This window comes from Salvelinus fontinalis, chromosome 14 (genome assembly GCF_029448725.1).
Source record: "Salvelinus fontinalis isolate EN_2023a chromosome 14, ASM2944872v1, whole genome shotgun sequence".
Taxonomy (NCBI): Eukaryota; Metazoa; Chordata; class Actinopteri; order Salmoniformes; family Salmonidae; genus Salvelinus; species Salvelinus fontinalis.
The window spans coordinates 24,216,400-24,239,206 of record NC_074678.1 but is presented as its reverse complement, the minus strand read 5'-3'; the positions used below and the strand labels follow the sequence as shown (position 1 = coordinate 24,239,206).

General features: G+C 43.1%; 2 protein-coding genes across 8 annotated transcripts in view; both read right to left on the bottom strand.

The window, feature by feature from the left end:
- The window catches only part of cc2d2a (coiled-coil and C2 domain containing 2A), a 31,345-nt gene extending 19,787 nt beyond the window's left edge, over window positions 1-11,558 (bottom strand). For 4 of the 7 annotated variants that reach the window (XM_055944270.1, XM_055944272.1, XM_055944274.1 and 1 more), the window contains exons 1-9: window positions 11,436-11,558; window positions 9,669-9,753; window positions 5,996-6,052; window positions 5,525-5,605; window positions 5,185-5,344; window positions 4,892-4,992; window positions 4,611-4,715; window positions 4,329-4,430; window positions 4,033-4,227 (exon numbers count right to left, since the gene is read on the bottom strand). In XM_055944270.1, coding sequence (XP_055800245.1) covers window positions 4,033-4,227; window positions 4,329-4,430; window positions 4,611-4,715; window positions 4,892-4,992; window positions 5,185-5,344; window positions 5,525-5,605; window positions 5,996-6,052; window positions 9,669-9,753; window positions 11,436-11,458 — 909 coding nt within the window. In that variant the 5' untranslated portion in view covers window positions 11,459-11,558. Of the gene's footprint in view, window positions 1-4,032; window positions 4,228-4,328; window positions 4,431-4,610; window positions 4,716-4,891; window positions 4,993-5,184; window positions 5,345-5,524; window positions 5,606-5,995; window positions 6,053-9,668; window positions 9,754-10,968; window positions 11,092-11,435 lie in introns of all 7 variants that reach the window. The other 3 variants (XM_055944271.1, XM_055944275.1, XM_055944273.1) reach the window with 3 other exon arrangements.
- Window positions 11,559-12,530: 972 nt separating this feature from the next.
- On the bottom strand, window positions 12,531-21,646 carry LOC129869659 (complement C1q tumor necrosis factor-related protein 7-like). The gene is made up of 3 exons (XM_055944278.1): window positions 21,244-21,646; window positions 16,637-16,876; window positions 12,531-14,276 (listed from the first exon to the last, which is right to left on the bottom strand). Exons 2-3 carry the CDS (start codon window positions 16,866-16,868, stop codon window positions 13,648-13,650), a joined length of 861 nt encoding a protein of 286 aa, XP_055800253.1. The 5' UTR covers window positions 16,869-16,876; window positions 21,244-21,646; the 3' UTR covers window positions 12,531-13,647.
- Window positions 21,647-22,807: the final 1,161 nt, after the last annotated feature.

Sequence of the window (22,807 nt, the reverse complement as noted above, 5' to 3'; positions counted from 1 at the left end):
TGCCGATATGGACAGCCCCATCAAGAGGATCCTCCTGGATTATGTATTTTGTGAGAGAGTGGTAAGCAGACTGAAACTCCTGAAACCTATAGCAGTACCCATTGCACAGATTGAGCGAGACAATGCCATCCTGTCTGATGTTCAGACTCTGCTTGCAGATGTAAGAGAAGAAATCCGTACTGCCCTGCCCACTTCACTGTGGTTCCAAGCAGAGGAAACTGCAGTTCTGAAATACATCAAAAAGCGTGAAGACTTTTGCCTGAAGCCCATACATGCCGCAGCGTACATGTTGGACCCCCAAGTATGCTGGCAAGAGCATTCTGTCTGGTGCAGAGATCAACAAGGCCTATGGTGTCATAACTATCATGTCTCGCCACCTCGGCAGTCTGGCAAAGTACACTTCCAAGTAAGGGCTTTGGGATGGAGATGCAATATGGCAGTCGTGCCAACATATCTCATCAGCCACATGACGGAAGGGACTTTGTGGATCTGAGGGTCTTTCCCCTGTTGCCTCCATCCTCTAAATCCCACCAACATCAGCTGCCTCAGAGCGCAACTGGTCTTTGTTTGGGAACACACACCAAAGCACGCAACAGTCTGACCAATACAAGGGTTGAAAAATTGGTGGCCATCCGGACAAATTTGAGGCTTTTTGAGCCTGACAACGAACCATCCTCAACAAGGTTGGAAAATGACAGTGAAGATGAGGCCTCAGAGTCTGATGTTCAAGAGGTGGACATTGAGGAGGTCCAGGGAGAAGACATGGAAGCCTGAGAGGAAGACAACTACACTATCATTTTACAGAAGTATGTTGAAACGTTTTTGGGAGATGCGTTGGATCATTCAATATTCCCTTTCTTTTGTTGTTCAGTGAAATCATCCCATGTGAAGAGTCACCTCATTTAAAATAAAGTTCAATTCGTTTTATTTCTATTGGAAGGATTTAATAATTTGGAAATTATGTATACTTATGATAAGATAAAATGTTTATGTTTGTCTCCATATGATATGGTAAATATATCCAATGCAAAAAATATCTACATTTAAATGGTATTCATTTGTAAAGATTTCCATTAATATCCATATATTTGCAAAGAGCATCAGTGTCTTAACAGCGCGATTTGCCAAGGTAGGATACTCTGAGCGCAGCCCAATCTAGAAATCTGGCAGTGGCTTCTGATTAAATTAAATTTTCACAGAACCGCTTGTTGCAATTTCGATGAGGCTCTCTTGTTCAGATATCGGTAAGTGGACTGGAGGCAGGGCATGAATATGAGGGTGCCACAGGGTTCAATTCTCGGGCCTACTCTCTTCTCTGTATACATCAATGATGTCGCTCTTGCTGCTGGTGATTCTTTGATCCACCTCTACGCAGACGACACCATTCTGTATACCTCTAGCCCTTCATTGTGTTAACTAACCACCAGATGAGCTTCAATGCCAATCAACTCTCGTTCCATGGCTTCCAACTGCTCTTAAATGCAAGTAAAACTAAATGCATGCTCTTCAACCGATCACTGCCCGCACCTGCCCGCCCGTCCAGCACTACTCTGGACGGCTCTGACTTAGAATATGTGGACAACTACAAATACCTAGGTGTCTGGTTAGACTGTAAACTCTCCTTCCAGACTCACATTAAACATCTCCAATCCAAAATTAAATCTAGAATCGGCTTCCTATTTCGCAAACAAAGATTCTTTCACTCATGCTGCCAAACATACCCTCGTAAAATTGACCATCCTACCGATCCTCGACTTCGGCGATGTCATTTACAAAATAGCCTCCAACACTCTAATCAACAAATTGGACGCAGTCTATCACAGTGCCATCCGTTTTGTCACCAAAGCCCCATATACTACTCAGCACTGCGACCTGTATGCTCTCGTTGGCTGGCCCTCGATTCATACTCGTCGCCAAACCCACTGGCTTCAGGTCATCTACAAGTCTCTGCTAGGTAAAGCCCCGCCTTATCTCAGATCACTGGTCACCATAGCAGCACCCACACGTAGCACGCGCTCCAGCAGGTATATCTCACTGGTCACCCCCAAAGCCAATTATTCCTTTGGCCGCCTCTCCTTCCAGTTCTCTGCTGCCAATGACTGGAACGAACTGCAAAAATCTCTGAAACTGGAGACTCTTACCTCCCTCAATAGCTTTAAGCACCAGCTGTCAGAACAGCTCACAGATCACTGCACCTGTACATAGCTCATCTGTAAATAGCCCATCCAATCTACCTCATCCCCATACTGTATTTATTTATCTTGCTCCTTTGCAACCCAGTATCTCTACTTGCACATTCATCTTCTGCACATGCTACCATTCCAGTGTTTAATTGCTATATTGTAATAACTTCGCCACCATGGCCTATTTATTGCCTTACCTCTCTTATCCTACCTCATTTGCACATGCTGTATATAGATTTTTCTCCTGTATTATTGATTGTATGTTTGTTTATTCCATGTGTAACTCTGTGTTGTTGTTGTATGTGTCGAACGGCTTTGCTTTATCTTGGCCAGGTCGCAGTTGCAAATGACAACTTGTTCTCACCTAGCCTACCTGTTTTTTTAAATAAAAGGGATAACGAATCCAGTTGTTTGTGTTATCCATTTCTGGAAAGTACCTGCGTAATTGCGCACCCAACTCACTCAGGTGCTTCGCTACATCACATTTGACGTTGTCCGTAAGCTTGAGTTCATTTGCACACACACAAAAAAATCATACGATGGATAGACCTGTGTGTTGTCCTTGTTAATGCAGACAGAGAAGAGCTCCAACTTCTTAATCATAGCCTCAATTTTGTCCTGCACATTGAATATAGTTGCGGAGAGTCCCTGTAATCCTAGATTCAGATCATTCAGGCAAGAAAAAACATCACCCAGATAGGCCAGTCGTGTGAGAAACTCGTCATCATGCAAGCGGTCAGACAAGTGAAAATTATGGTCAGTAAAGAAAACTTTAAGCTCATCTCTCAATTAAAAAAAAAACATGTCAATACATTGCCCCTTGATAACCAGCGCACTTCTGTATGTTGTAAAAGCGTTACACACAAGAGTTTATGGGCCTTGCTGTAACAAAGTTAACCATTTTCACTGTAGTGTCCAAAACGTATTTCAAGCTGGCAGGCATTCCCTTGGCAGCAAGAGCCTCTCTGTGAATTCTGCAGTGTACCCAAGTGGCATCGGGAGAAACTGCTTGCACACGCGTTACCACTCCACTATGTCTCCCTGTCATGGCTTTTGCGCCATCAGTACAGATACCAACATGAGCAGCAGCTATGTTAGTGGAATTCCCGCAAGAGACCTTTAATGTGATTGGATGTTAATTATTTGACTAGGCTACCTGTATTTAACATTGTGTTATTTCGCTGAATACTAGATAGTTTAATTTTATTTTTGGCAGTGAAATGAGGCTACTCAGGCGAGAGAGAAAAAAACTCACCCAAATGTATAGCCCCGTTGGAAAATATAAAATGGACTGTTTGAAAATGTGAAGGAAAAAGTATTATATTTTTTAAATTGTGAGTCACATTTTTAATTAGCGTACTCCAGACGGCATTGAGCGTACCCCAGTTTGGGAATACCGGTCTTAAAACAATGTGGCTCAGACCTCTCTCTCTAACCAAGATCAAATGACAGACAGAAGAGAGAAATCTTTTCATCTGACATACGGTGCCTTCAGCATCGATGCTGATATAAGACCAGAAACACTGTCCTGTCATGTTCCTAGCTGACTGGTTTTGGAGGGTCTCAGGGTCCCATATCTTTTACAGCTAATTACACACAGACGCTGCAATCATTAGCAATCCATGGCAACAATATATGCCACTTGTACTCTGGGAGTACGTCTACCCTTGTACTCTGGGAGTACGTCTACCCTTGTACTCTGGGAGTACGTCTACCCTTGTACTCTGGGAGTACGTCTACCCTTGTTTTCAATCAGGGTTTCGGTCAATTACATTTTCTTTCAATTAATTCAGGAGATGCATTCAAATTAAATGACTTGAAAATGGTTCATTATCTATGCTAGTTTTACCCGCTCCTCGTTCTCGCCTTTCTGTTCCCTGTCCACTTCAGCGACCTCTTCCTCCTCCTCTTCCTCATCATCATTCTCCCCTTCTGTCCTTGGCCTTCTCTTACGACCTTTGCCCGCCTCTTCATGGGGTTCCGGGTCAAAGTTGAAAGTGAAAAAATTGTAGGCCTCCTCCGCTGTGGGTAAACCTGTCTCCGACTACATTTGCAATAAAATAGAGGACATTGATAAAATCCTTAACCTTAATCATACAATCTATTAGATTACAAGAACCAAAGGAGAGCAGTTTGGCCACTCACTATACTCTCTATCCTGACACTCCTGACTGTCTCTCGGAACTTGACTTTGGTGTTGAGGGGAGAAGAGTGGTCATCTCTCCCCGCCCTGAGGTCTGGCTCTGTCTGTAAAACATCAGCAGATCATGACCTTCACTTTCAGGCTAGTTAGCATAGTGAACTACATGCTTCAAAATATGGTTAATGAATTCTCCAATGAAATATTATCTCAGTACAGTGATGCTGGTACTGGACTACTATATGCACATAGACAGTGAAGAAAGTGAGTAGAAGTCAGATCCTCACCTCTCTGTCAAACCTGGTGAGAGTGTCTCTGTCTCTGAGACTCTGCAAGCGACTAGCTGGCACCTCCAAGGAAGCCTCCTGCTGTAGAAGACTTTCTGCTTTGGACTGATGAAGTGTACAAGAGACAATACATTTTCAATCAATTTCAATCAAACAATACGATTTCTGGAGATTAAACAGGAAGTTTGGTCCTGAACCCTTTGATAAGGAAATCGTACAAAATTAGGAGACTCTATAGTTAATCAATAATTAAATGTTGAGTAGAGCGAGGCTGTGTTTACCCTGGCTGCCCTCAGCTTGTCTCTCATTCGCTGTCTCATGGTGGAGCTCTCTGAGTGGCTTGAGCTGGGCGCGGGTTTGGCCTGAGGCCGGGGTGGCAGGTCTGAGGGGAGAGACAGGTCTGAAACAACACCTATGGGAGACAGAATAGGGAGAAACTACCCTGGTGGTCCAGTCTGTTTGGGCTGTTAACCAACTCCTCTCTGTGATAGCTCATGGTCAAGCCAATTTACTGTTTGACAGCAATAGGCTAGGGAGGACCAGGTTAGAGGACATGCAGGATAGACAGTCTCACCTCCTCTCTGGGAGTGAGTGGGACTGGACACGATGACAGGCTTCTCTGGTTTGTCGTCATCGTGGCTGATCTGTTGAACAGCAGTGACCTCCACCACTGTCTCATCATGGGGCTCCACCACTGAGTCATCAGGTGTATCATCTGTAGATGCCTTCTCAAGCTAGGAGAGGGAGCAAGTGTCAACATTTTGTATCCCATTTAATGAAACAGACAGAAAATACTTTACTAGTAGTACTACTATGTAATAACAGAGGGGTTTAAGTTTAAGACTGTTAATCAACAAGAAAAGTGGTGATGATTATAGCTAGGACTAGGAGCCAGTGAATGCTAACTTTAATACCTTTTTCTTCCTCTTCTGTCTCTGAGCCTTCAGGTTGCGTCTCAATGTATCTCCAGGCTCCTCCTCACCAGCTGTTAGCTCCTAATAATCCAACACAAACACACAGTTGGTGCAAAGTCATAGACATCCTACAATACTACAGGTAGGCCTGTGACTTTATATGAAGGCAGCTGCTGCTTTTTAGAGTGATATATAAATAATATATCCCCTTCGAGCAGGGAGAAAGAAAACAGAAGAAGAAGTAGAATGTTAGGAGAGAGGAGAGAACTACAGCACACAACCTATAGAACTCAGTGAACTCTACAGAGGAAAGAGAGAGAAGCAGTCTGGACACGTCTCTTGGCGAGGTGGTGAACAGCGCAGGTCAAAAGACTGCAGTCAGGAACACAGCACACAAGGTGACTACAGGCTAGCTAGGCCACAGCACGGCTAGCTAGGCCACAGCACGGCTATGGGAGAAAACACACCAACCTCCATAGTCGTCTGTCCTCTCTCCTTACTCTGCTTCTTGTCGGTTGGGACCAGAGCCTACCAGGCAAATCAGAGCACTTAGACACAGAGCCCTGCCAGTTTGTGTGTGGATGTGTATTCACATTTGACTTCTTCAGTGGGTGCAGGTGAGACTCGCTTTCAGGACTTGTTGAGTCTTGTCAAAGCCTGTACTTCCTCTGTCTGGCAATAAAGTACCTTGTATCTTGTCTCTAGAAGCTCACAGCTGTATCAAAGTCAGTAAGATGGCGCCGGAGAAAAAGGCAGACGTTTTACGTGCCGCCAACAGATTGTGTTTTTTGTTCATTTATAACTTATTTAAAAAAATATTTTGTACATAATGTGACCGAAAATAAATTCTGGACATCAGGACTGCGATTACTCACCACGGACTGGCAGAATCCTTTTTCCCTTTAACGAGTCTGACGAGGCCGACGCGAACAATATACTGCTTTCTCAGGAACAGGCCCAGATGCCCGTGATTTGCGTGAAGAGGAGGCGGAGAAAAAGGGGCCGGAGGGCGGGCTGCCTTCTGAGAATTCGTAGGCGATCTAATAAAACCAGACTTCCTTCCATTCTGCTAGCAAACGTGTAATCTTTGGACAATAAAATAGAAAACCTACGCGGAAGATTAAACTACCAACAGGACATTCAAAACTGTAATATCTTATGCTTCACGGAGTCGTGGCTGAACGACGACACTATCAACATACAGCTGGCTGGTTATACACTGTACCGGCAGGATAGAACAGCGGCATCTGGTAAGACAAGGGGCTGCGGACTATGTATTTTTGTAAATAACAGCTGGTGCACGATATCTAAGGAAGTCTCGAGCTATTGCTCGCCTGAGGTAGAGTATCTCATGATAAACTGTAGACCACATTACCTACCTAGAGAGTTTATCTGTATTTTTCGTAGCTGTTTACAAACCACCACAGTCAGAGGCTGGCACTAAGACAGCACTCAATGAGCTGTATTCCGCCATAAGCAAACAGGAAAACACTCACCCAGAGGCGGCACTCCAAGTAGCCGGGGATTTTGATGCAGGGAAACTTAAATCTGTTTTACCACATTTCTATCAGCATGTTAAATGTGTAACTAGAGGGAAAAAAACTCTGGACCACCTTTAATCCACACACAGAGACGCATACAAAGCTCTCCCTCGCCCTCCATTTGGCAAATCTGACCATAATTCTATCCTCCTGATTCCTGCTTACAAGCAAAAATTAAAGCAGGATGCACCAGTGACTAGATCAATAAAAAAAGTGGTCAGATGAAGCAGATGCTAAGCTACAGGACTGTTTTTCTAGCACAGACTGGAATATGTTCCGGGATTCCTCCGATGGCATTGAGGAGTACACCACATCAGTCATTGGCTTCATCAATAAGTGCATCGATGACGTCGTCCCCACAGTGACCATACGTACAAACCCCAACCAGAAGCCATGGATTACAGGCAACATCCGCACTGAGCTAAAGGCTAGAGCTGCCGCTTTCAAGGAGAGGGACTCTAACCCGGAAGCTTATAAGAAATCCCGCTATGCCCTCCAACGAACCATCAAACAGGCAAAGCGTCAATACAGGACTAAGATCGAATCGTACTACACCGGCTCTGACGCTCGTCGAATGTGGCAGTGCTTGCAAACCATTACAGACTACAAAGGGAAGCACAGCCGAGAGCTGCCCAGTGACAAGAGTTGCCCAGTGGCTCGCTTGAGGCAAATAACACTGAAAAATGCACGAGAGCACTAGCTGTTCTGGAAGACTGTGTGATCACGCTCTCCGCAGCAGATGTGAGTAAGACCTTTAAACAGTTCAACATTCCCAAGGCCGCAGGTCCAGACGGATTATCAGGATGTGTACTGCGAGCATGCGCTGACCAACTGGCAAGTGTCTTCACTGACATTTTCATCCTCTCCCTGTCCGAGTCTGTAATACCAACATGTTTTAAGCAGACCACCATAGTGCCTGTGCCCAAGAACACTAAGCTAACCTGCCTAAACGACTACAGACCCGTAGCACTCACATCTGTAGCCATGAAGTGCTTTGAAAGGCTGGTCATGGCTCACATCAACACCATTATCCCAGATACCATAGACCCACCCAAATTTGCATACCGCACCAACAGATCCACAGATGATGCAATGTCTATTGCACTCCACACTGCCCTTTCCCACCTGGACAAAAGGGACACCTATTTGAGAATGCTATTCATTGACTACAGCTCAGCATTCAACACCATAGTGCCCTCAAAGATCATCAAGAAGCTAAGGACCCTGGGAATAAACAACTCCCTCTGCAACTGGATCCTGGACTTCCTGACAGGTCGCACCCAGGTGATAAGGGTAGGTAGCAACGCATCCGCCACGCTGATCCTCAACACAGGGGCCCCTCAGGGGTGCGTGCTCAGTCCCCTCCTGTACTCCCTGTTCACTCATGACAGCACGGCCAAGCATGACTCCAACAACATCATTAAGTTTTCCCATGACACAACAGTGGTAGGCCTTATCACTGACAACGACGAGACAGCCTATAGGGAGGTCAGAGACCTGGCCGTATGATGCCAGGAAAACAACCTCTCCCTCAACGTAACCAAGACAAAGGAGATGATTGTGGACTACAGGAAAGAGAGGACTGAGCACACCCCCATTTTCATCTACAGGGCTGTAGCGGAGCAGGTTGAGAGTTTCATGTTCCTTGGTGTCCACATCATCAACAAACTAACATAGTCCTAGCACACCAAGACAGTAATGAAGAGGGCACGACAAAACCTATTCCCCCTCGGGAGACTGAAAAGATTTGGCATGGGTCCTCAGATCCTCAAAAGGTTCTACAGCTGCACCATCGAGAGCATCCTGACTGGTTGCGTCACTGCCTGGTATGGCAACTGCTTGGCCTACGACCGCAAGGCACTACAGAGGGTAGTGCGAGTGGCCCAGTACATCACTGGGGCCAAGCTTCCTGCCATCCAGGACCTCTATACCAAGCGGTGTCAGAGGAAGGCCCTAAAAATTGTCAAAGTCTCCAGCCACCCTAGGCATAGATTTTTCTCTCTGCTACCGCACGGCAAGATCGGAGCACCAAGTCTAGGTCCAAGAGGCTTCTAAACAGCTTCTACCCCCAAGCCATAAGACTCCTGAACACCTAATCAATTGGCTACCCAGACTATTTGCATTGCCTCCCCTCCCCTCTCTTTTACACCACTGCTACTCTCTGTTATCATCTATGCATAGTCACTTTAATAACTCTACCTACATGTACATATTACCTCAACTAACTGGTGCCCCCACACATTGACTCTGTACCGGTATCCCCTTGTATATAGTCTCGCTATTGTTATTTTACTGCTGCTCTTTAATTACTTGTTACTTTTATTTCTTATTCTTATCCGTATTTTGTTTAAACTGCATTGTTGGTTAGGTGCTCGTAAGTAAGCATTTCACTGTAATGTCTATACCTGTTGTATTCGGCGCATGTGACTAGTAAAATTGGATTTGATTTCAATTGAATGTAGAGTAATGGTAGGCACATAGTGGGTCAGTTTTGTTACTAGAGTGAAGCGCTATGACAACAATACATTTGGAGATACTCTCAAAACCTCAGCAGCAAACTAGTCCGAGCGATTGTATATGACTGACTGTATGTTATGCACTACCTGGGTATCTGTATCCACGTCGTCTTTGACCTGCAGAGTCTGTTGTAGCGCCCGTCGTTTCTTTCGTAATTTCTCCCGAAGATCACTGAAATGGAGGACAGTTTAACAAGCAAATTAGGCATGCTATGCATAGTCTATTTCTATTCATTCAACAAGAACTAATACTATGGTCAGGGCAACCCAATGCAAATGCTAAGTAAATACACTGCTCAAAAAAATAAAGGGAACACTTAAACAACACAATGTAACTCCAAGTCAATCACACTTCTGTGAAATCAAACTGTCCACTTAGGAAGCAACACTGATTGACAATAAATTTCACATGCTGTTGTGCAAATGGAATAGACAACAGGTGGAAATTATAGGCAATTAGCAAGACACCCCCAATAAAGGAGTGGTTCTGCAGGTGGTGACCACAGACCACTTCTCAGTTCCTATGCTTCCTGGCTGATGTTTTGGTCACTTTTGAATGCTGGCGGTGCTTTCACTCTAGTGGTAGCATGAGACGGAGTCTACAACCCACACAAGTAGCTCAGGTAGTGCAGCTCATCCAGGATGGCACATCAATGCAAGCTGTGGCAAGAAGGTTTGCTGTGTCGGTCAGCGTAGTGTGCAGAGCATGGAGGCGCTACCAGGAGACAGGCCAGTACACCAGGAGACGTGGAGGAGGCCGTAGGAGGGCAACAACAACTCCTAATGCAAGACAATGCTAGACCTCATGTGGCTGGAGTGTGTCAGCAGTTCCTGCAAGAGGAAGGCATTGATGCTATGGACTGGCCCGCCCGTTCCCCAGACCTGAATCCAATTGAGCACATCTGGGACATCATGTCTCCATCCACCAACGCCACGTTGCACCACAGATTGTCCAGGAGTTGGCGGATGCTTTAGTCCAGGTCTGGGAGGAGATCCCTCAGGAGACCATCCGCCACCTCATCAGGAGCATGCCCAGGCGTTGTAGGGAGGTCATACAGGCACGTGGAGGCCACAGACACCACTGAGCCTCATTTTGACTTGTTTTAAGGACATTACATCAAAGTTGGATCAGCCTGTAGTGTGGTTTTCGACTTTAAATTTTGAGTGTGACTCCAAATCCAGACCTCCATGGGTTGATAAATTTGATTTCCATTGATAATTTTTGTGTGATTCTTTTGTCAGCACATTCAACTATGTAAAGAAAAAAGTATTTAATAAGAATATTTCATTCATTCAGATCTAGGATGTGTTATTTTAGTGTTCCCTTAATTTTTTTGAGCAGTGTATGTTTCTAAAAAATAAAAAGTTAAAGCAATTTGACAGTTACCTTGAGGAGGCCATATTGATGATGGGAAGAAGTTCAACTTTAAATGGCTTGGTTTTAAACTTTAAATCTACTGGTATCCCTAATGAGAACCGCTACATTATATCTTGTCGAACGAGATTGATTCTGCAATGAAACATTGCAACAGTTTAATTTGAGTGTGCAACAAATGAAACATTGTAACAGTTTAATTTGAGCGTGCAACAAATGAAACATTGTAACCGTTACTAGAGCGTGTAACAAATAATCAACAGTGTAACAAAATGTACCGCTCTGTGGAACAAAGGCGAACAAACATTCTATAATGTAATTTAGCTAGGTAAAAGCCATCGAGCTCAGACAATGTTGTGAAAACGATATAATATTTAGCCTACAGTCCATTGGGCTGATAAACAACTACAAAGGTGTCCTCGGGTAATATTATAAGACAACTATTCGATATACAAAAACTGAAGACTATGTGTACAAACCTGGAGGTAAAAAGACTATCCATTGGACAACAAAAATGTGACTAATTTCTCCCTCTAGATAACTAGAACATACAGGCTTACTGCTATTGCTGCTGCTTAGTAACGAGATCAACTACTCATCGAACAACCTTGCAAACACATTGGTTCACTCTAGTATTGTATCCTATTCTCGCCCAGACATCTAGGATTTTCATTGATGCACGGATTTGTCAATCATCGAACAGTGATTGCGTCACATTCTACGGTGTCCGTAAAGTCTCACAGGTTTGCCTCCGTTTGTCGAATGGTATCTCGATGCGTACAGCAGTTGCTCAGAGGATCAATCTTCATGGTCTTTCATGGTCCCCACTCCCCCTCATTTGGTGATTTGAATGGAAGATTGTGTGGATTAACATCATGATATTAGACTTTTCAAATGAACACTTACAATGTACAATAATTACATGTGTCATAGAAAATGGTCCTCTAAATCCAATAATCAAATACCAGATCAGTAATAAAATCTGACATATTCTTGTCTTGTAGCATTATTAACTAAATTCTGGCAAGACTATTTGGCAACATTGTATCTTCCCATCAGTTTAGATCCAAAAAGGGATGAACACTGCATAGTTTAGTAACACTCTCCAGAAGCACACATGCAACAGGGACCCTCTCCCTCTCTTCTCTCTCATATATGTGTTTTAGAACTGTATTTCCCCAAAGGCTCGACATGCTACAGCTGAATTAGAAACAACACACACACACGCCTCTCATGTCGGTACAGATTTGTTTCCGTGTTTATGGGCTCCCAACCTCTCCATACTCCCATACTCACCTGCAGAATTTTTATTAAATGAGAAAATACCTATTTTCCGATGGTAAACATAACAAGAACACAAATAGCTTCTCAAATTCCAGTGATCATGCCAAAAAAACACAGGGAAGAGTCCAAGACACACCGCTTTCATTCAGCTGGACCAGACCACAATGGTAATCTCTGGATAGTAGAGATACAGTAGATGACTTGATTACTTCTCTGCAGAGTCAGACTATCTGCCATACCTGTAGTGTTATGTGGGATATTATGAAGATAGTGAAGTGTAATGATTGTGCTGATGGGGATGAAGTGGTTTATTACAGCCAGTGTTCAGTAATGTGTTTAACATCTGTGTTACATTACACTTTTGCGATTGAGCATCTATATCATATCACCACACTTAAAAACAGTACAATACTTGTGCCTTAAACTCTAATAGTATTCAACTCATACTATTCAATACTTTTGAAAATAAGGTACAGGGCAGACTCATTACGGACTGAAGTAAATATCATAACATGTATTCATGAAACATATAAATCATAGCTTATTATCACTTAGATACTTAGATATTTTTCTCCCAAAAAACTTACTTTCACCAAACAAAAATGGTTTCCTACGTGACTTTACCCCAAAACACACAAGGTCATACACACACATCCAGAATGAATTGTGAATAATGATAAGAGAGAAGGTTACAGACTCACAAATATCATACCCCCAAGACAACCTTTACAATAATGGGGAGGTTAACATTTTTAAAATGTATGCCTCATCATTTCTCACTCATCATTACACACGATTCATTCAGGATTATCCGTAATCCTGGTAACATCCACTTTAATGTTGAAGTGTTTAGAAACATATTATATTCTTATTTACAATAAAAGTGAATCCAAAATGACACAATCCATTATTTACCATTATTTTCTATTGGCCACGTAATAATCTAGAACACAACCAAAACAAACAGCAAATGCATCCAACAAATTTGTTGAGTCAGAAGCTTAATGTAATCATTGCGTGCTATGAATAGGGACCAAATACATAACTTTTTACTACTTTAATACACATATAAGTGAATTTGTCCCAATACTTTTGGTCCGCTTAAATGGGGGGACTATGTACAAAAACTGCTGTAATTTGTAAACGGTTCATTCGATATGGATGAAAAAACCCTCAAATTAAAGTTGGCAGTCTGCACTTTAACCTCATGTATCATTTCAAATCCAATGTGCGGGAATACAGAGCCAAAACAACAACAACAACAAAAATGTCGCTGTCCCAATACTTTTGGAGCTCACTGTATTTATATAGAATATAAATAAAACATGATGAAATAGATACTGTAAATGCATCAAGGGGAGGCTATAAACTCAGTCCTCTCAGTTCTTTATTGATTGTAATAAGTCACTATGCGTAGTCCTCTGCTAGTGAGTCCAGGTAGTTGGTGTCTGCATATATCAGGAATCCAGAGAACAGGCTGTCAGACCACCCTGCGTCTGCAAACAGGCCATTCTGGTCCTTGAAGAAGATCTCCAGCCACACCTCGTCTTCTGGGTTCAGGAACATTACTAAGGACCCGGAGGCCACGTCATGGTTTCCTGTGTTTGCGTCAAATGTCTTGATGCGGTACTGTCCGTTCTGCACCAGCCCGATGGCCAGATGCTTGTTGGCCAGTGTGATGTCATAGGAGAAGTAGTAGATGCCTGGGTAGGCACAGATGAACTTGCCCGTCTCTGGGTTGTAGTGGCCGCCCTCATTGAAGAGGACCTTGTTGAACTTGATAGGTTCCTTCTCAGCAGGGTAACTGCTGGTGATTCCCACAGAGAAGGCTGCTTTAGGCACCAGGCTGCCACACCGGCAGACTCCTGCCATCCCCCTTTCCCCTCGCTGGCCCATGTCCCCTTTCTTCCCAAGGGGCCCTGGAGGACCCGGTAGGCCCCTGTTCCCGCTCTCTCCACCAGGACCCCTCTTCCCACCAGGACCCCGGTCACCCCGCTGGCCAAGTTTACCCGTTGGGCCGACTTTCCCTTTTACCCCTGAAATGGAGACAGTTGGTGTTCTGACTGACTGTAACTCCAGCTGTGTATTGTCATTGACACATACTTGAACAGTTATTATCACATTTGACCAGCATTGTTGGATTATTTGTAATATGAGTAAGCTGATTCCCTGCATGTAAAACCCTACTACTTAAGGATTAGTGAATAGGCTCAGTGCCAGTGGTGTAAAGTACTTAAGTAAACATACTTTAAAGAACTATTTAAGGAGTTTTTTGGGGGTATCTGTAAATTTCTTTACTATTTATATTTTTGACTACTTTTACTTTTACTTCACTACATTCCTAAAGAAAATAATGTAATTTTTACTCCATACATTTTCCCTGACACTCAAAAGTACTCGTTACATGTTGAGTGCTTAGCAGAACAGAAAAATTGTCAAATTCACACACTTATCAAGAGAACACATGGTCATCCCTACTGCCTCTGATCTGGCAGACTCACTAAACACACTTATCAAGAGAACACATGGTCATCCCTACTGCCTCTGATCTGGCAGACTCACTAAACACACTTATCAAGAGAACACATGGTCAATCCTACTACCTCTGATCTGGAGGACTCACTAAACACAAATGCATTGTTTGTAAATTATGTCTGAGTGTTCGTGTGTACCGCTGGCTATCCGTACATTTTAAAAACAAGAAAATGGTGGCGTCTGGTTTGCTTTATTTTAGGAATTTGAAATTATTTAGACTTTTACTTTTGATGCTTAAGTATATTTAGAACCAAATACTTTTAGACTTTCACTCAAGTAGTATTTTACTGGGTGACTTTCACTTTTACTTGAGTAACTTTCTATTAAGATATCTATACTTTTACTCAAGTATGAAAATTGGGTACTTTTTCCACCACTGCTCAGTGCCTCACAGCCATCCTCGGTTATTATGTCGCCCTTGGAGTCTAGCCACAATCTATGTTTTACTACTGCACTGACTGTTGTACAGTGTCGTCAAATCTGGGATTGTATCAAACCAAACCATCACACAATAATTGTATTGGAGCTAGGAAAGAATGAACAGGATGCATGTGTATGCATGTACTGAATGTGTGAAAACATGTGTGCTATTCTGATGTGTGTGTGAGAAAGAGTCCGTGTGGTATTTGCATGCCTAGGTTCCTTTTAAATGTGTAGGTCTATAAAAGAACATCATGCAGAATGCAGGTACTGTGAGCCTGACATTTACAGGTCATTGATATAGTACGTATTGGATCTGAAACAAGGTTTGTCTTAAAGCCGTGTTGCACTTGGATGACACTAACAGACACTGACAATAAAAACAAAAAAACAGAGGCAGTGATTTAACTTTGTTCTTCCAAATATTTCAGCTTCCTTGACCCATATAAAATATTATATTTTGGATCACTCCAAAGGCATTAGAACCAGGCATCCAACCATTGGGACAAATATGAACACACCCCAAATAAAGGGAACTGCCTGGGAAGCTCAGACACATAGAAACCTTGGTCTTAGAAAAACACCTGGTAGAGGTAGTTTTGATTTAAACCACACATCACGTCACTTTTTCTGTCTGGCTCATGGTCTCCCTGGTGAAATATGGCTGTGTAGCTGATGTAGTTTGATCATGATTAATAAACACCATTTCAGAGATCACTGGAGGGTCCCATTTGTCTTCTACATCAATCACTGAAGCCTCTTTAATGTCCTGAAAGCAAACCCATCTGCAGGGCAGATTCAGATTGTGAAATGCTTGGGTTAGGATAATTAAAAAGGACTGAAATGTATCTTTGGTGGTGTAAACTTGTCTTTCAATGCAATCGTTATAATGTTTATATATTTACTTACTGCCAAAGGCCATGGCGTGTTCGTGGAGGTAAAGTAGACAATAAGTAAATATACAGTAGGAGTCAATATTTGAACTGTGTGCAGGGGCGTCATCTACCCCAAAAATCCGAGGGGGCACAAAGTACGTGAGGATGGCTGGGGGGGAGCTGGAGGGGGGCTAGGTCTCCGGTCTGTAAGTTGGAGAATTTGCATTTTTCACCTGAAACAGCGTTTTCCTGCAATCTAGAGCCATAATCATTATAATCATAATCATCATTATCATTGCTTAATTCTATGTTAAAAATACGGTTATTTTTCTTCATATCTAATCAGATCTCTTGAGCTGTCTGTATATTCCTGACGGGTGGCACAAAAAAAAAAAAAACTAAATATGCTTCTCTGCAAACTTCAGTACATTTAGTAATTGCTTGCTTTTCTAAAGTCTATTAACTTTGCCAGCAGGCAAGCCAGCTAAAATACAGTAGTTCTACAAGCTAGCGACTCTAACTTGATTATATATGTTTTATGGAATTAGATAAGGTCAGTACTGTACCTGCTCCGCCCTTCTCTCCTTTCTCTCCTCTCCTGCCATCTCTGCCGTCTCTTCCTGGGATTCCTACGTTCCCGTTGGCCCCTGGAGGCCCGTTTGGGCCAGGTTTACCTGGTGTCCCTGGCAACCCCGGAACACTGCAGATCAGACGAGGTGGAGCTCCTCTCACCTTGGCCTCCAGCAGCTGGCCAATCACACACTGGCACAGAAAGGCCATGCCTACCAATCGCCACATCCTCAGCTCTGTAGAGAGAAAAGAAAACGACCGCCACCTCATCAGACCTACTGTAGAGTACGTGATACACAACCTCAAATGACCACATTCACAAACGGGTGACATTCTCTTATAATGGCAGAGTGTGCATGATCTGAGTGGATATTAATCTAACAAATCTGGAAACTTTCTTCTAAGTTGAGAAACAGCCCAGTTTAGATTCCAGTTATTAGAGCCGACCAGAAATGAAAACACAGCAGTGTCCTGGCGGGAGAGGAGCATGTTCTAGTGTCAGCTCTCCAACAGACAGACTGAGATAAGGTCGGAGGGACTAAACACAGGAACCTGCTAAAATAATAAGCATTAGACACAGCACTATAAAACACAGCAGATTCCCCTGTAAAATAACATATGAAGGAATCAAGATCACGCACCGCACCTCTCTCCTGCCAAACTACAGCCACAGCGCCAGATGTGGGTCCTAATGGACAACGCTGCGTTTTGGACACTCTTTTTCTCTTCCTCTCTGTTGTCAGCCCCCCCAGTCGCATTAATGTGTTAGCGGCTGCAGCAGTGAGAGAAGCATTTGCCTCGCTTCCAAGCCAATTCCATTTTGTCAATGCATTCCTTAGTTATGACACAACAGCCAGAACAACTATGTCAGTGCAACCCAAGGCTGAAATAACCCTCTGGACACAGACTCGCACAGAAACACAGCCATGTTATCTGCTCTTGGATCTAAGAAACATTGATAGAAAACAATAACAATCATGTTATTGAAAGAGTTGATGATTGCACTTAGCAATGAGATAAATGATGGTTTAAAAAGAGAGCGAAAGAAAGGTAACTTTGGTTCTGTAATGACTGGGCAGCAAACCAGGGGTCATCAAGTGACTGTATGGATGGGATATAAGAGACCACATCATGGAAACCTTTCTCCCCTGGAACCAATACTGTAGCTAGATACCATACTGTAGCTGGATACCATACTGTAGCTGGATACCATACTGTAGCTGGATACCATACTGTAGCTAGATACCATACTGTAGCTGGATACCATACTGTAGCTAGATACCATACTGTAGCTGGATACCATACTGTAGCTGGATACCATACTGTAGCTGGATACCATACTGTAGCTGGATACCATACTGTAGCTAGGTACCATACTGTAGCTAGATACCATACTGTAGCTGGATACCATACTGTAGCTGGATACCATACTGTAGCTAGATACCATACTGTAGCTGGATACCATACTGTAGCTGGATACCATACTGTAGCTAGATACCATACTGTAGCTAGATACCATACTGTAGCTAGGTACCATACTGTAGCTAGATACCATACTGTAGCTGGATAGCATACTGTAGTTGGATACCATACTGTAGCTGGATACCATACTGTAGCTGGATACCATACTGTAGCTAGATACCATACTGTAGCTGGATACCATACTGTAGCTGGATACCATACTGTAGCTAGATACCATACTGTAGCTGGATACCATACTGTAGCTAGATACCATAGTGTAGCTAGATACCATACTGTAGCTGGATACCATACTGTAGCTGGATACCATACTGTAGCTAGATACCATACAGTAACTGGATACCATACTGTAGCTGGATACCATACTGTAGCTAGATACCATACTGTAGCTGGATACCATACTGTAGCTAGGTACCATACTGTAGCTGGATACCATACTGTAGCTAGGTACCATACTGTAGCTAGATACCATACTGTAGCTGGATACCATTTGGCGAAACATGATAGGTCATAAGGCTTAAATCATACAGTTAGACACTTAGTTACACACCACATGGAAACATAATTGACTTCACAAGTGTTGTTAGACATGCTTCATAACAGTAATTATATTTCATTCTCTATCGTAATTATACTGTAAACAATATGCATGTATGGCGGTAATGGTTGGCAGCTGTGGAAAAATGCTGTGGAAAAATGCCCGGGAGTGTATCTTCAGCTTCAGCATGTATAATGTAGTTAATATACACTGAGTGTACCAAACATTAGGAACACCTTCCTAGTATTGAATGGCAACCCCCCCCTTTTGCCCTCAGAACAGTCTCAACTCATCGGGACATGGACTCTACCAGGGGCGAAAGTGTTCCACAGAGTTGCTGGCCCATGTTGACTCTAATGCTTCCCACAGTTGTGTCAAGTTGGCTGGATGGTCAATGTCACTGGAGTGATGGACGAACTAACAAATGCCAGCCCTTGGCCAGTCCAGTGTTGTGTCGTGTGATTGGTTGAGCATTCTTGTGTACGTGACTTTAAACAGATGCGTTGCAGAGATGTCTGTTTAGCTGGCTAGCCGGCTTGATAATTTATAGCTCAGTGGCTTGAACATTATGCACTGAACGACTTGGGAAACCCAGCTTCAACTTGATACAGGAAAATGCCCGGGAGTTTATCTTCAGCTTCAGCATGTATAATGTAGTTAATAACTGAGTGTACCAAACATTAGGAACACCTTCCTAGTATTGATTTTCCCATTCGTCCTCTGAATGGCACACATACACAATCCATGTGTCAATTCTTTAAGCGGTCTCCTTCATCTACACTCATTGAAGTGGATTTAGCAAGTGACATCAATGAGGGATCATAGCTTTCACCTGGATTCACCTGGTCAGTCTATGTCATGGAAAGAGCAGGGGTTCTTAATGTTTTGTACATTCAGAGTATACAGTAATGTAACAAAACCCGAACCATAGATTCAAACAGGTACAGTTATGGATATTTGTGAGATCTGAGTATATTAATGTCTGTAATTTTGCTCTTTGTTGTTGTGTGTATATAGTAGGTCTGGGCAATTGCGCGTGAGCATGTTAGCTCTGTGTGTCAGTATGTTTGTACATCTGTTCCACGTCTGTGTCTCTGACAATAACGTGTGTTTAGGAATAGTGGAACTAACATTGGGTTTCCATGGCGTTGAGTTTAAAAAACAGTCTGCAACGTTTGTTGTGAGATTTTAGAGATACAGAATGAACACTCTGTCCTGAAAATGGAAGACTTGAAGATCATGATCAGGGGAATCACAAACCACGGAACACAATATAAATCGTTTGTGTAAATGCTTTATTCTCACACATGCAAGTGCTTTATAATCCAACACACACACACACACACACACACACACACACACACACACACACACACACACACACACACACACACACACACACACACACACACACACACACACACACACACACACACACACACACACACACACACACACACACACACAAAGGCCCCCCAATGAACATACACACACAAATTCACATACTACATAAGCTCAGCCAGCACTGTGAAATAGATACCCCCTGGCCCCCCATAATTAATTAGGGCTATTTACGTTAAAGGCAGCCTCTCTCGGTGGAACATGTTTTTCGATTTGAGGGTAATACTGTAATGAACTCAGCATAGAGCCAGTGTGAGAAAGGCCCTCTGAGGGAGAATCCCCACCCACCATTTCTGCCCAGCAGGGATGATGTCATGACTGGGACCTACCCATCATTAAAGCACTGACCCTGCTCTACTCTCAGATGCATGCATTCTCACACACAGAGACAAAATGTTCACCTGGGCATACACACGCTCACACACACAGACAAAATGTTCACCTGGGCATACACACGCTCACACACACAGACAAAATGTTCACCTGGGCATACACACGCTCACACACAGAGACAAAATGTTCACCTGGGCATACACACGCTCACACACAGAGACAAAATGTTCACCTGGGCATACATACGCTCACACACACAGAAAGAAAGGACAGAACTCACACATTCTTAAAAGCATAGTGCCATTATTTTAATTGGTAAACATGCTAAAATGAAAATTATTACCTGGGTGGTTTGAGGCCTGAATGCTGATTGGGTGACAGACGGGGAATATCAAACCGTATACCAAGGGTATGACAAAACATTTATTTTAACTGCTCTAATTACGTGTGTAAAACATTTATAATAGCAATAAAGCACCTCAGGGGTTTGATATATGGCCAATATAACACGGCTAATGGCTGTGTCCAGGCACTCCACGTTGCATTGTGCATAAAAACAGCCCTTAGCTGTGATATATTGGACATATACCACACCCCCCCAGGCCTTATTGCTTCAATTAAGACAAAGGTGATGACCAGCTGAGGTTGTTATTTTGAGATGATGAGAGTGAAATAGCATGCCAGCGTCTCTGATCTATTCAAAAAATGTATGGCCCATCCAATAACTTATACCCCAAAGTAAAGAACATTAGTTTTATTTTATTATAATGTGAGTGATCATAGCACTGGCATACTGTATGTATGGTATTAAGAAACATGCAGATGTTACGTTTTCCAGCTGAATGCTCTTACCACAGGTTGAGAGCTGCTCCTCTTGTTGACTGCTTGAACAACTTCAAATCAGTATAATTGTGTCAATCCTCAGATCTCCTTTCTGGTCACAGTACTGTATCCTTGGTGATGAGAGATGAGTAGAATGTCCTTGGATAACATAGTCTCCTTCTCAACCTCTCTGTCTCGCTCTCCTATCCTTCGTCTTTGTAGGGCTCGGTCAAACATTTGTGTAGGGCTCCCTCTGTCTCTCTGCTCCCTCTCAGAGTCTTGATTTGTAATAGTAGCCTCCCTAGAGTCATTCAAACCTCCCCCTCTCTGTTTCACTCACACCCCTCCCTCTTTCTCCCTCATCCACTTCCTCTGTCTCGTTATAAACTTTCCACAAAGCAAAACAACTATCACCAACTCAAGGACTTCATAATTTCAGAGTGTAGGCCTGAATACACACCCTTTCCACCAGTCCACATTAAAGAGTCAACTCCTGACATCGTACTTCATTCTGGAGTGTGATTCTTGTAACAGCATGATCATTCAGATTTTTTTTTTGCAACTGAGAAGTTGCAGCAATAGCAATATTTAGCCTCTAGATGGCGGTATACTACATATGCACTAAAACTACAGGTAACTGAAAGAATAATGGGAACACTTGAGTAAATGAGGAATGCAAAGTATATTGGAAGCAGGTCCTTCCACACAGGTGTTGTTAATTAAGCAATTAACATCCCATCATACTTAGGGTCATATATAAAATTCTGGGCAGGCCATTATTTTGGCTACCATGACAATGCCCCCATAGATTAACAATGCCCCATCCATAGGGATGGGTGGTCACTGAATGGTTTGATGAGCATGACAATTATGTAAACCATATGCCATGGCCATCTCAGTCACCAGATCACAACCCAATTGAACATTTATTTGAGATTCTTGAGCGGCGCCTTAGATAACAGTTAACAAAACACCAAATTATGGAATTTCCCATGGAAGAATGTTGTCACATCCCTCCAATAGAGTTCCAGACACTTGTAGAATCTATGCCAAGGTGCAATGAAGCTGTTCTGGCTTGTAGTGGCCCAACGCCCTATTAATACACTTTATGTTGGTGTTTCCTTTATTTTAGGACTGTGAGGAGGATGGCTATGTTATGGTATGGGGCCTTTGGTATTGGGGTGCTGTAGGATGGGCTCCTGGCTGGTGTTTGGCTAGTGACACACAATCTCTCCGTGGAAGCACAGGCAGGTGTTCTGAGTGTGCAAATGACGGCCACCTTTACCCTGGTAATTGTCACATCTGGCCACCTGTCAAAACAGATCTCCAAATCCATTTACTCTGAATCTACCCTTCCCTCGCCTCACTCCCATACTCTCCCAGGATGCTTGCTGTGCTAAGCAGTTTACCATATTGACTGCACAATGACCCTGGCCATATATTTACTAGTCACAGGGGAGCCCAGCCTCTGTCCGGGTCTAAAATGCATTTAAGAACTTCTCAAGAATAGTCGCTGTTCTAAAGACTCAGAGGAGGCATATAATGATTCATATCACTCACTACACTCCTATTCAGACATACAACTACAGGACTC

Coding starts and splice junctions, on each gene's coding strand:
- LOC129869659 (XM_055944278.1), bottom strand. CDS start 16,868: ATGTGGCGATTGGTAGGCATGGCCTTTCTGTGCCAGTGTGTGATTGGC. Junction 14,277..16,636: donor AGGAGAGAAGGGCGGAGCAG/GTACAGTACTGA, acceptor TCTCCATTTCAG/GGGTAAAAGGGAAAGTCGGC.